This window comes from Protomyctophum bolini, assembly GCF_963924005.1.
Source record: "Protomyctophum bolini genome assembly, chromosome: 4".
NCBI classification, from domain to species: Eukaryota; Metazoa; Chordata; class Actinopteri; order Myctophiformes; family Myctophidae; genus Protomyctophum; species Protomyctophum bolini.
The window spans coordinates 5,987,835-6,001,506 of NC_137865.1; the positions used below are offsets into that span (position 1 = coordinate 5,987,835).

At 42.8% G+C, this 13,672-nt stretch overlaps 2 protein-coding genes across 6 annotated transcripts in view; both read right to left on the reverse strand.

The window, feature by feature from the left end:
• The window catches only part of lsp1a (lymphocyte specific protein 1 a), a 56,519-nt gene that overhangs the window by 15,044 nt on the left and 27,803 nt on the right, over positions 1 to 13,672 (reverse strand). For 4 of the 5 annotated variants that reach the window (XM_080761960.1, XM_080761961.1, XM_080761962.1 and 1 more), the window contains 6 exons: positions 12,931 to 13,076; positions 11,841 to 12,105; positions 9,904 to 10,044; positions 6,947 to 6,988; positions 5,622 to 5,665; positions 2,147 to 2,228 (listed from right to left, as the gene is read on the reverse strand). In XM_080761960.1, coding sequence (XP_080618086.1) covers positions 2,147 to 2,228; positions 5,622 to 5,665; positions 6,947 to 6,988; positions 9,904 to 10,044; positions 11,841 to 12,105; positions 12,931 to 13,076 — 720 coding nt within the window. The remainder of the gene's footprint in view (positions 1 to 2,146; positions 2,229 to 5,621; positions 5,666 to 6,946; positions 6,989 to 9,903; positions 10,045 to 11,840; positions 12,106 to 12,930; positions 13,077 to 13,672) is intronic. The other variant, XM_080761959.1, reaches the window with a different exon arrangement.
• Positions 12,972 to 13,672, reverse strand: part of LOC308314372 (troponin I, fast skeletal muscle-like) — a 128,257-nt gene continuing 127,556 nt past the window's right edge. Inside the window, exon 8 of the transcript XR_013963968.1 lies at positions 12,972 to 12,984. The gene's annotated coding sequence lies outside the window, so the exon portion shown is untranslated. The remainder of the gene's footprint in view (positions 12,985 to 13,672) is intronic.

Consider the following 13,672-nt stretch of genomic DNA (forward strand, 5'->3'; position numbering starts at 1 on the left):
GAATGTTCGCCTAAATAGGGCATGGCATCAATCAATTATTTTAAGAGAAAATTAAATAAAACAGCAAAACAAATGGCATATTATTATTATTATTATTCACAGAATCAAATGTTTTGTGGTCATGGTTCACCCAGGATCCTGGATGGCTTGATTCTATAGGCTTAAAATAACATATTTCTCTGGTCTGGAACCATTATGGAACCAGCAAATGACTGCCACTAAATATGCCCTCAGTTGCCCTGTAAGCTACAGTGTAAACATGTGTTTCTGACACCATGCGCTCTGCTTCATCGACATACTGCAGACCAAAGTATCGTCCGCTTCTTATAAAATAATGGTATTTTTTGTAAGATTTGTTTTGGAGCCTTTATTTAATACAGTAGACTGACAGGAACCAGCAACACGCAGCCTGCATGGTGCCTGGTATATCTGTATATCTCTGCTGAACAACACAGCACGTATAAAACCAAGCATGCTGTGTGTGTGTGTGTGTGTGTGTGTGTGTGTGTGTGTGTGTGTGTGTGTGTGTGTGTGTGTGTGTGTGTGTGTGTGGACGGTGATGTCATACTGTTTGGCATTGGGGGTTTTGCAACAACCAGGGGCCTTCGGGCATGCACCCGGCCGGCTCCCTCATGTTTTAATGGCAGGTGTGATGATGACTCAGGTACGACGTACAGGGATGAGAGAGAGAGAGAGAGAGAGAGAGCTTGGCTCTGCCTCAGACGAGGCTGTAAATCCTCTCTCTCTCTAATGACAGAGCAGGCAGGTGTTTTGATGGTCTGACCTAAGGGGCCAGGTGGTTGACTTTGATGTGAGTACTCGGAGATATGACGAAGAGACACCCTCTGTATCAGTGGTTCCCAAAGTGGGGTCCGGGGACCCCCAGGGGTCCTTGAGGGAGTTCCAGGGGGTCCCCAGCTAAATGATAGTTTGGAACCAAATGGACCCTTATGGGTCTGTAACTCTGAGAGTGTACAAATGGAACCAAATGGACCCATGAGGGTCCATTTGGTTCCATTTGGTTAAATTAACATGATTTTACAATATACATTTTGGGGTCCCAGAGATATAAATGCCATTAAATGGGGGTGTCAAACTGGGGGTCCTTGAAATTAAACGGGTTGAGAATCACTGCTAGAGCCCTAAAAATCTTCACTTATGGGGGTCCCTGGCATATATTTTCAAATGGGGGTCTGTGGGCCAATTAGTGTCACTTTGGGTGTCCTTGACATGAAAGTGTTTGGGAACCACTGCTCTATATCGTCGCTGTTGGTAAGAAACCTCCTATTTGTCACGCCTCGCTCCTCTGCCTTTGTATTTGAGCATTGACTTAGGTCCAAACCACTGGACTAATATGTGGCTTGACCTTTATGGTTATGTGGTTGTTTTATGTTCAGCATTTTGCCATGTCTTGTTCTGTTGGTTTTGTGTATCTTATTTTGTAGTATGGTCCCTAGTGTTTCCTGTCTGCCTATAGTTGCTGTTCCCTACCTTGTCTCACTTTGAGTTCACCTGTGTCTAGTTAGTCTTTGTCTATTTATATACCCCAGTTTGTTCAGTCCCTTGTCAGAGCGTCATTTCATGTCAGCGTGTTTACTGTGTCCTTGTTTTGCCTGCCCCATTTTATGGGAAGTTATAGTTTAATAAACATCCCGAACCGTGAATCTTGCCTTTTGGTCGTACTGCTTTTGGGTCCTACACCTATCTCCATATTTTAAGTTTTGGTGTTTTTTGTAAATGAACGCCCTACTTGATCATACAAAAGCATCAGCTATCTGTTTTGGAATTTGAATCCTGGAAAAGCAACAGTTTATTATTTGGACATTGAGGTTTCCTGCCCGACAGAGACAACAATATAGACAAGTGAGACTTTCTGAATGAGCCTGATTCATTACTTCAGGCATTATTATAAACCAAGGCAACAGAGTAACATAACACATTGTGTCACCACCAACAGTAGTATTGGTGGTGGTACTGTGGAGGGGAAGCCAGGCAGAATATAACCACCGTGAGGAGGGCGTTGATCATCGTCTCATCAATGGGGCCCTGTGTGTGTGTTGGACTTGGACAGACAGACAGACACACACACACACAGACACACACACACACACACACACACACACACACGCCAGGTGGCCGAGCTCACCTCAACAGCGTGCGTGTACTGCTCTCTCTTGTCGTCGATCTTGGTCAGCAGGACGGGGGGATGGGTCTTCTTGAAGCTGTTGCTGTATTCCAACCCCAAAAAAAAAACAAAGACATTCATTGTCAGTGAAATTTAAACGTGTCTCACACACACACAAGGAGAAGAGAGAGAAGAAGCACATGTGGGATAGAGGTCAGTTGTGCACCCAATGGGACATAATATGATCCATTTCACACACTGGGTCCCATTTATGCAATGTGAGTAATCATTTAAGTCTAGCTCTAGACGTGTGTTGCGTCAGGGTCAGAGCTCCAGGGAGTGATACAGCCCAGTTCATAATATATAATACGTGTCACCCTCAGGACAAAATGTGTCCTGAGGACAAAATGTGTCCCCCCATGGCATTGTCGGGACAAACATGTTCCTCTGGCCCAGTAGACGTGTCATATTTTTGTCCTGTCATTTTGTATAGACCAGCGGTCCCCGAACCGTTTATGGCTGTCATATGATGTAAACTCAATGTACTTTGTAACGATAATTATGCAGACACTATACAAACACACAAAGTGCTAGACCAATTCAATCTAATCTCAACTATTGTGCTCTTTTTCGGTACTTAGACATTATTGAATAAATACGGCATTACGGAGTAATGGTTTTGCCAGTTTTTATTATACTTTGTTTTTTTTTTTACCTGTCATGCAAAATCTATGTGGTATTTTGAGACATAAACAACCAGTAAGACACCTTAATATATGCGACGGGCGACCGAAGGGCTGACACGCTCTACCGGAAATAATGTCACTTCATTATGTCAGCACCGTCGTATAGAAGTTTCATTTTAAATTGTCTCATACAAAGCACTGTGGTCCAAAAAATAAATAAACTGTCTCAGCGATATTGTCAGGGAGTTAATTGTCTCTGTTAATCGGCACAACTGTAAATAAACCGTACCATTGCATTTTTATTTGTACACATGACATTAAACACACATGGCCTCGACCAAGTTCCCATTTTATGTTGTGTTGAATACCATTAAGAAAGAGTGTAAATTCCATCCCCCAGCCACACACACACACACACACACACACACACACACACCTCGGAGCACAGTGTTTCAGTGCATCGATCACTCTTTGTGTACGTGTAGACGGTGTTGATAGGATTCTTGGCCTGGTTCAGGTGACTTTTGGCAGTGCAAAAGTACCTTCTAGTCTTATGCGTATGCATACTTGCGTCGATTACGTTCGACTCTGCAAGGCACTTTACAGTAAAGTGAGTCTTATATACTGGCCTCAGAATGAGACACGGTCTCACTCTCAGCCCACCTTTCTGATGTCCAAATAAAGCCCATATAGCAGCCTAATCCACGGCTAATCTCTCGCCTTTTTACTTTTTTGTGTTTTTTCTTACTAAAACACAAAGACAAACCACATCCCGTCTGGTTTATATACAGACTGACCCCGACATCTTGTGTTGTTATTATTATGTCACCGGCTCAACTTTGTGCATTATTTGTATTTGGAGTGTTTTGTGGGAGAAACCCACAGGCATGCCTCATGAGTCATTAGAATAAAAGTCCTGGCTAGATTACATGGCAGCTTTTTGCCATGTCTGGAATCTGGATTCATTTCGTTAACTGCTGAGATACTGATCCAGCTGAATGATGTCATACCTTCTGTACAAGGAGGGGGGAGGGGGGGGGGGGGAGCAGGACATTTTAATATGGACAAGATCCTTCACTTGCATTTAACCCATTCTGACCGGGCACCCATTTTGGTGTTGGCATCATGTTATGCTTTACCTATTGAAAAATAGCAGATCTACAAGCTCATATCGCGCCACCGAGTGGCGCGATACGAGCTTGTAGGTCTGCTATTTTTGAAAAATCGAAGAACGACTGACATTTTTAGAATCTGATCTCAGGTCAGAATGGGTTCATCAGACCAGTGTGTGTCCCGTGGAAACCTCGTATGAATCTGATCTCAGGTCAGAATGGTTTAATAAGGATGGCTCAATTCCTTTTCCACAACTGGAGGGAGAACACACACACACATCAAAGGACATGTATATGTCTAATGATGTCATGATTAGTAAATGGGATGTCAGAAAAAAAAATGGGGCAATCTGGGAATTATAGAGGCCTACTAACTGTTCTCACTCTGGGACCAAGAAAGATCTCTCACTACTTCATCGTACGATAGTGCCGTGCACGGAAACTATAGCTGATCTATAAGCTCACAAAAACGTGGCGTGTTTTGCAGTCTTGTTTTTGACAGTAAAATTTTGATTTTGATTTTTAGTCATATTCCTTTGAATAGTTTTCATTTAGTTTAGTCATATTTTAGTCACCTGGAATGTTTTAGTGTCAGTCGACGAAATGTCATGCGATTTCAGTCGACTGAATCTACAGTTGATTCAGTCGACTAAAATGTATTTCGGCGGTCCTTGATGTCGTCGTAACTAATGGCTGATTTTACAGCAGTGCGATGCATTGTGAGCTTGTAGATCGGCTATTTTCAGCATGCAACCGAGTGTAAAATGACTTGTACTGGATGACTTGTCCACTAGTCCCTTCCTGACATTTTAGTCTAGTTTTTATTTGTTGTCGAAATTGTCAGTATATTTTAGTGTCAGTCTTAGTCATCGTAGCTTAGTTTTCATTTAGTTTTCCATTTAGTTTTCCATTTAGTCGAGGAAATCAACGCTGCCGTTTTGAGCTTATGCTGACGGCCCGACTTCCCCCCCCCCCACGGCCGCCGCGGGACGACACCGCCGTACGAGAAAAAAAAGCAACAGATCATAACGGGGCTTTATAACACTTGATAACTTACTACCGTTAAGAGCATAGACTGCCCGGAGCCATGTGGCCGTTTCAAACAGCCCATACTTCAAACCGTCCGGCCACCAGAGAAAAGAATACGCTAACCCCAGCCAGCACCCCCCCACCCCCACCCACCCCTGCCTTGCATCTGGTCCGAGTTATAACCACCAGCCATAAATCACGGCTGACAAAAGGTGATGCACGGAGAGAGGTGGAGAGGTCGCCTCTAAACCCTCTTGTGTCTGTGTTTACTTTCCGACACCAGCCGTTTAACCAGCATAAACTGCCTTTAGTGCCGTCGAGGGGCCGGCGCTGTCTAAAGACATGCATAACGGGCCCCTCGGGGGGTTCTCACGCAATCAGACACGTAGCGATTTGGTCGATTTGGAGGGCTTTTCTTTGTTTTATTACTTCCTTGGAATACAGTATTATACTACTAAATACTTTATCACCACTGGCGCTGGTTCCCTCGCTTATAACTTTTGTTTCTTTTTATCGCCTATTTATTATACAGTGTTTCGTTTTATATCATCGCTGTCAGGTGAGAACCGTGTAGCCTGATAAAGCCTATATGTCCGAAACTGTTACTTTTCAGTAGATGGGGGGGGGGGAAATGATCAGTTTTGCTTTTTTGCTAAAATGTGCACTCACCTTTTCTTCAGCGACCTGTTGAGGGATTGTGTTCTCTCTGTGATCTGAAAAAGAAAACGATATTGTGTTATTTCTCGGACTGGAAGATGGATGACTTCCACATGTCTACATAAATTCGGCGCACGGGGAGGAATTTGCTGATCGAGGTATAGTGTTGTTAATTACACTTCTGCATTTTTTTGGTCTTAGATTTCTCGATTTTTCCTCCAATTCAAACAAAGCGCAACCTCTACTGGGCTTCATCAAACGACTGCAACCATAGCTGCTCTCATAACTTCAGTGTATTCATGCAGCCCCTGTACAGTGCAAGGCTATAGTATTTATGCATGATTACAGTGAATTCCCAATATCAGGAGAGTCCATTCCATCTGCATTCGTTCGTCGCATGATTGGGCTAAAATCGTCATCTTAAGGCCGTGGTTAGAAAATGTCTCAAATCTTTTTAATTACAAGGTTTGGTATGCATTAGTCCTCGGACCCCCTGCATAACTCACTCTGCGTTACAGACCTGTAAATGTCCATTTGGTTAATCGTAACTAGTATTAATTTAGCTGGGAAGGAACCATCCCTGGAACCTCCTCAAGGATCCCTGGGGGTTCGCGGAAACCCACTCTGAGAACCAGCGGTTTAGGAGGTGAATCAGAATCAGAAAAGTTTTATTGTCTCACACATTTAACTTTACAGTGGACAATTTACAGTCATGAAACCCTCGTAATGCAAAACTCTATGGGCCCCTTGGTGGCAAAAACTACTTTATGACCTCGACCGCCCATACATCCAAACAGAAAAGTCCTATCTGATTGTTTATACACGATGTTAAACTCACTTTGTCACTTACTTTGCCACTCGATTTGACACTCGATTTGTCATTGACTTTAAGCATGTGCATACCCTCTATTGAAACAGTCCAGAGTGTTTCCACTGAAAATGAACTGGTTCAGAAACCCTAAAAGTTCGGCGCCGGTTCCGTGAAAGCACCGAGGTTCCAAGAATAACAACTAAATTAAATAAATAAATTCTAGTGGTTGTATATCTTTTCCCTTCCATTGAGACATTTAGATCCCGTGTCTCTAGGTTTTACATGCGCCCCCTTATAGACACCTGGTTTCTGGTTTGACACAAATGTTGACCTGGATGTATAAAAAAATGTGTTTCTCAGTGATAGAAATAACGAAATAATAAAGAAATAAACATTTGAGCAGGAGATCCGGGTTCACTTCAAATACCCACCGGCTTCAAACCAAAACAGGAAAGTTACAGTGCAGCTTAATCTAATCACGCATGCACGCACGCGCACACACTCACACACCCACACACACACTCACCGAGAAAGTACTTTCTGCTGTCAGAACCTCTTCATTCCCTTTCTGAAATTACAGACACAAGCAGAAGGCAGGCTCAAGGACACAGCCTTCAAAAACCATGAACCTGCATCGCTTTGGTCAATCAGCCTGAACTAGCTTTCATAAAGAGAAGAATGTTTTAATAGAGAATTGATATTGTCAGTAAAGAAGGACTGGATTTGCAATCGTCTCATAGTTTTAGTGGATTCAGTTACGCATAGCCTGTGGTCAAAGACAAAGAGAGCATGTTCTGGTTACAAGGGATAACGGCGTTATCGTCTCCGTTTAATCAAAACCTCATGTTGTCCAAATCTCGTACTTTTCAGAAGAAAAATATATATCAAAAGTGGCAGATTCACAAGCTCGAGCTCGTACAGTAGATCTACGTTTGTGTGACGCTGCAGTATGATCGAGGACGGCGAGATAAGTTCACTTACTGTAGTTATATTTAATGTTTTACTTCCATAATTGAAGTGAGAACTTGTGAGTAGTTATTGAATATGTACTACCTCTGTGGGAAGTTGGTTAGAAATTCCTTTGGGGACAAACAAAACCTTACTAAGACGAAAAATGTTCGTCGACTACCTTTTTCCACTGACGAAATCTATTGGAAACTACATTAAAACTAAGCTATGATGGCTAAAACTAAGACTAAATATACTGACAATTTCATCAACAAATAAAAACTAGACTAAAATGTTAGGAAGGGACTAGTGGACAAGAGATTCAGTATAAGTCATTTTACAATTGGTTGCATGCTGAAAATAGCAGATCTACAAGCTTGCAGATCGGCTATTTTCAGCAATCGAGGCATCGAGGCCCGTCAAAACACATTTTAGTCGACTAAATCAACTGCAGATTTAGTCGACTAAAATCGTATGATATTTAGTGGACTAAAACTAGACATTCCAGGTGACTAAAATGTGACTAAAACCAAATGAAAACTATTCAAGAGACTGTGACCTAAACAAAAATCTAAATTTGCTGCCAAGATTTGCTGTGAGATTATTTACACAAAATGGGAACTATGAATGCATTTAATAAGGGAAGTTGTATTTATACAACGTAGTTTCGGGAGAAGAGACCTCCTTCCGCTTGACCTTAACCACTCCTCCCTCATTATCAACAACTCCTCCCTCCTCATCAACTCACCTGCCTTTTCATTATCACCCAGCCAATCCCTGGTGCAATCACCACAGCATAAATACACCTGCGATCTCTCAACCAAGTTGTTTGTTCTGCTCCACGACAGACGAAACATGGGTTGTGAGTACTGCACTTAGTAGATCGGCTATTTTCACTATTCTTCAAAATCGCCATCCTCGCAATCTTGAGCGAAGGTGTGGTCTCTTACTAAGTGAAATGAGATGTGGTGGGTATATACCGGTACTTATAAAAGCTGTTGCATTTTGAATAGAATGTCTTAAGGCTAGTACAATGGTGCTGTCGGACATGCAGTTCTGTGCAAAAGTCAAGCTGTGTCTGCACTGTCTCTTGTGTAGTTTTTGTGAGGCTTCATACTCGGTCAAAAAACTACAAAAGACTACAGAGCTTGGACATGCCTTATAGTGACGTGGTTTCCAAACAATGGGCCGGGACCCATTTTTTTGGTCGTGAGTAAATATCCCCTTTCCCCCTTTTTCAGAACAAACAAAATAGTAAGAATAATTAAAAAAATATATATAAGATCTACAAGCTCACAATGGGTCACATTGCAAAGCATTGTGATCTTGTAGATTTTCACTAAAGTTTCGGGAACTACTGTTTTAGTAGAACACAGCACAAAATGTTTGTTTTGCCCTCGTTATCTTTACCATCTCCAACATGAGTGGAACATTTCAACCAATTAAAATCCTATATTACACTTTGTTGATATTTGATCCCCTCCCTTTTCCCCCCCTCAACATCAAATCATTCTTCCCCCATATTTGGCTGATCCCCAAGCTCACAACGTGCTGTGTTGTGATGCGTTGTGAGCTAATAGATCTACTATTGTTCACCTATCATGACATACCAAGGAATAGGGGGGTTCGTGTGGTTAACTTGACAAACCTTTGTTCTCCAGTGGAGTGGAACATTTCAAATTGTAAATGGTGCACACCACACTGTACAGGCATGCTTAAACCACTTATGTGAGGTTGCATTACAAATGAGTGACAAACAACTGGGTTGAACCCAAAGTAACCCGTTGTCTTTAGCAGGTCTCACACAACACAATGTGCTGAACAAACACACCGCAATAAATCCATCCATTATGCATCCATTATGAGTTCCTTGATCACACTAACATGCACTGTAGTGGGACACACGCACGCACGCACGCACACACACACGCAAATACACACGCATGCGACTTACAAGTTGAAACTGAACACATTGGCTGTAAAGATAATATAAAATGATGTTACATTTTCTCCCCAGCAATTTTGTTAACTGCATCATAATTATTTTAAACCCTTTATCCATATTTTATGTTGGCTATTAAAATATATCTATCTAATCTACCTTTGATTTCTTCTTTCTTTTTTATTTCACTTTTTTTTCTTTGGAAAATGCTGAATAATTTTGTCATTGGCACAAAACTAAACATTTTCAGATGGGAGTCCGTGGCCAAAACATCAATATGGGGTATTTGACAGGACAGTGTCAGTTTGTGAAGGACCCCCAGATACATATGTATATGGCCGCCGACCCCCATCTGAAAATATGTTGTTCCAGGGACCTCTCAGAAGCAAAGATTTGAATTAAAAACGTTCGCTCTGAAAGAATATATATTCAAAGATTTGCACCACATTCAAACTTTTCAAAAATAGCAGACCTATACAAGCTCGTAGCGCGGCACCGAGTGCCGCGCTACGAGCTTGTAGATCTGCTATTTTTCAACAGCTAAAGCATATAACATAAAGCTTAAAAAAATACCAAAATGGGTTAGTAATTACCTTGGGGACGGGACTCTTGGGACTGAAGGGACTGAGGGTCATGTCGTCTCCGTCCACACTGGTGCTGCTGAAGATCCTCATCCTCTCCGCTGCCTCCTGGCGTCTCTTCTCCATGTCCCCCTTCATCCTCCTCTTCTCCTCCTGCTCATCCATACAGACACACACACACACACACACACACACACACACACACACACACACACACACACACACACACACACAGTTTTAATGAGAGGATAGCACAGTTTTATATACGGTTTATTTATAATGATACGGAACTAATTGATTTAATCGATTATAAAAAAAAGATATATATATTTTAGATTTCATTTAAAGAATATATTTTTAGGGAAACCTTACATTTCTTTCTTTTTTGGTTTTAAAAAGCGTTGAAACTGATGATTTTGTAGATCGGCTATATTGGGTATTTTTGGGTTTGACATCACTTTGGCGTGAGCTGCGTGACACTGTTTTAGTATAAAGTGGCAAATCAGACTAATTGATTATAGTCGATTATACATTTTAAATTCATTGTTTTGAATGCGCTTCTCAATGATTTGATTAATTGATAAAGGTGATCGATAGAATAATCGCTAATCAATCATTGCAGCCCTACTACTGAGAAATATTGTCCACTGGAAGTGTGCTATCATGTCGTAGTAATACTAAATTAATGATATATTTGGCTTTTTATCTGTCACTTCAGGCATCCTTGCAAGTCCAGGAGTGTCGCAGAATGCTTTGATAATATTTGACTGTGTGAAACGGGCGGTTTTTCAGTCTACACCAAGTCTCAAAACTACACACCTGTTTTCTGACTGCATGTTGCACAGTCGTGACGCAAGGAGGATGTTGACAAAATGTGTCCACAGACACATAAACACCAAACACACACAGACTCACAGGGGTAAACCAGTACGAGCCACGCTGTCGCGGCTGGTAACCACATGTATGTATGTGAAGGAAGCAGAACAGTTTGCATTGTGGGTAGTGAAGACGCAAGACTTTACTGGCTTACAGATGTTAACCAAACACATACCAAAAAGGAAGATATTTACTTAAAGCTTCTGGGTAGAAAATGTTGGTGGCTTTGCCATCTGGAGAGAGCGGATTGTTATCATTCTTTTTATCTACAGTTACGTCACATCCTAGACTCCTAGTACGTGTGAATAGGGGAAAGGAATTGATTGTGTTGGAGAGGGAAACAAAGGTGGTTGTTATCTTGCATAGATTTGGCTCCTTTTTATGGCTCGGGAGCTTGAAAAACTAATATTTGGATGTCCTGTCTTGTGTATACTATCCTCAAACACACCCCTCAAATACCTGTATGTGTCTCAAAGAAACTCCAAAATACAGCTGACCCAAAGTGACGTACAGTAGGGTGGCTGGAGCCGGTTAAAGATTGTGTAAATCTTTGGGCATAATAGTTCTATGGGTTGAAATATAGCTAATGATGTTTGGTATGCAGTATAGGGGGGGAGGGATGTTCATAGAAATGTTGTTTATGGCATGCTGCTGTTTGAGCTGTCCTGACATAGCGTAAAAAAATGTACTTTTTATTTATTAGTTCAACTGTAGCCCTCAGCATTTGTAAGCCTGCATGAACGCAGCATTAGGAATGCATCCAGTGGGGCATCACAATCAAATTGGAGATATGTGATGTTGGGTTACCTGACATTAGTTTTGGCGAAAAGAGGCATCCGTATCGGAGTGATATCGGAATCAGAATTTTAGAGCAATCGGACATATCAGCAAAAAATGCCAATATCGGACATCTCTACACGTGGCCTGGATTTCGCTTGAACCGGGAATGTGTGTGTGTGTGTGTGTGTGTGTGTGTGTGTGTGTGCGCGTGCGTGTGGGATGGGGAATGGCGGGGGCGTGCGAGCGACACAGTGTTGAAGGAACCTTTAACGGTGCACAGCTGTATACGTCACCTCCTCTTTGGCCAAGCGTTGCTGGTCCTCCTCCTCTCTGCGGTGCTCCTCGTCGGCGCGGACCCGGCGCCGCTCCTCCCTCCTCGTCTTCAGCTCCTCCAGCTCCTGCTCAGCGCCCGCCTGCCGCTGCCTGAGCTGCTCCAGCTCCTGGCTCTCCTTCTCCTGGTGGCTCCGGCGGATCTTCTCCAGACGCTGCTCCGTCTCCAGGACCGCCGCCGCCTCCGGTCGGTCCGGTTGCTCCGCCGCCTGAGCCCCCGTTCTGTTACTGAACGACGACGCACAGCGAGAAACATGAACCACCGTTCTGTTACTGAACGACGACGCACAGCGAGAAACATGAACCACCGTTCTGTTACTGAACGACGACGCACAGTCAGAAACATGAACCACTGTTCTGTTACTGAACGACGACGCACAGCGAGAAACATGAACCACTGTTCTGTTACTGAACGACAACGCACAGCGAGGAACATGAACCAACGTTCTGTTACTGAACGATGACGCACAGTCAGAAACATGAACCACTGTTCTGTTACTGAACGACGACGCACAGCGAGAAACATGAACCACTGTTCTGTTACTGAACGACAACGCACAGCGAGGAACATGAACCAACGTTCTGTTACTGAACGATGACGCACAGTCAGAAACATGAACCACCGTTCTGTTTTCGTCTAATAAAACTAAGACGAAAAATGTTCGTCGACTACCTTTTTTCACTGACGAAAACGAAATGGAAACTACATGAAAACTAAGCTACGATGACTAACACCAAGACTAAATATACCGATAATTTCGTCAACAAATAAAAACCTAGACTAAAATGTTAGGAAGGGACTAGTGGACAAGAGAAAGAGATGCAGTATATATAAGTCATTTTACAATCGGTTGCATGCTGAAGATAGCCGATCTACAAACTCACACAACGCCCTCTTACGAGATTTCAGCCATGCCCCTCTAACACTCTCTGCACGTCCCTGCTGGTCCCCGACATATCGGTAGACATAGATCTCCATACACCGGACTATAGTCATGACACCACACTGTAATGGAGGTGACCTCATTAGCTGCCACGGTCATGGATACGTACCCGGAAGGTGTTGTTTTGGATTTATTGTTATTGCAGGACGTCGTCACATCCTCCCTGGCCGATGCGTCTCTGTGGCTGGGCTTTGCTTCCTGGTGAAGGAAGACCTTGGACGTGTACGAGACTTTCACCTCTTTCCTCTTTTCAACCTGCACACAGTGACGACGGTTGTGCAAATGTGATGTCCGGTTAGCTTTCACATTATTCAATCGTTTACTTTTTTCACGGTAAAAAAAAAGTGTTCATTTTACCCTGAAGGCCTTTACAGTTTACACAGTCAATATTTACTGGAAAATCTTCTGTGGAATTAATATTTGGAGCTCCTCCCAGAGTCTTTATCACTGTGTGTTGGAGGGCAAGTTAGTGCATGTGAGTGTGTGTGTGTTTTCGGTGTGAATCACCGGAAGGCAATAAGGCCATGAGACAACTCCCGCTGACTGGATCATGAGTCGTGTCAGTGTCATTGTTAAAGTAGTTATGTATCTGTGTGTGTGTGTGTGTGTGTGTGTGTGTGTGTGTGTGTGTGTGTGTGCGTGCGTGCGTCATTAGAACGTGGGGGCCCTGGAGGGCAGTGTTTTACCGGTAATTACTCCCATAACCTCAATATGTCCAAAATGCTTACAGTTTTTTGTTTTATGTTTTGCTTTAAGAACTAAAATTAGACAACCCCCTCCCCCTATAATGACATGCACCTATACAGTAAACAGAGACGCCAGGCTGACAGAATTAACTACAGTGTTATGTG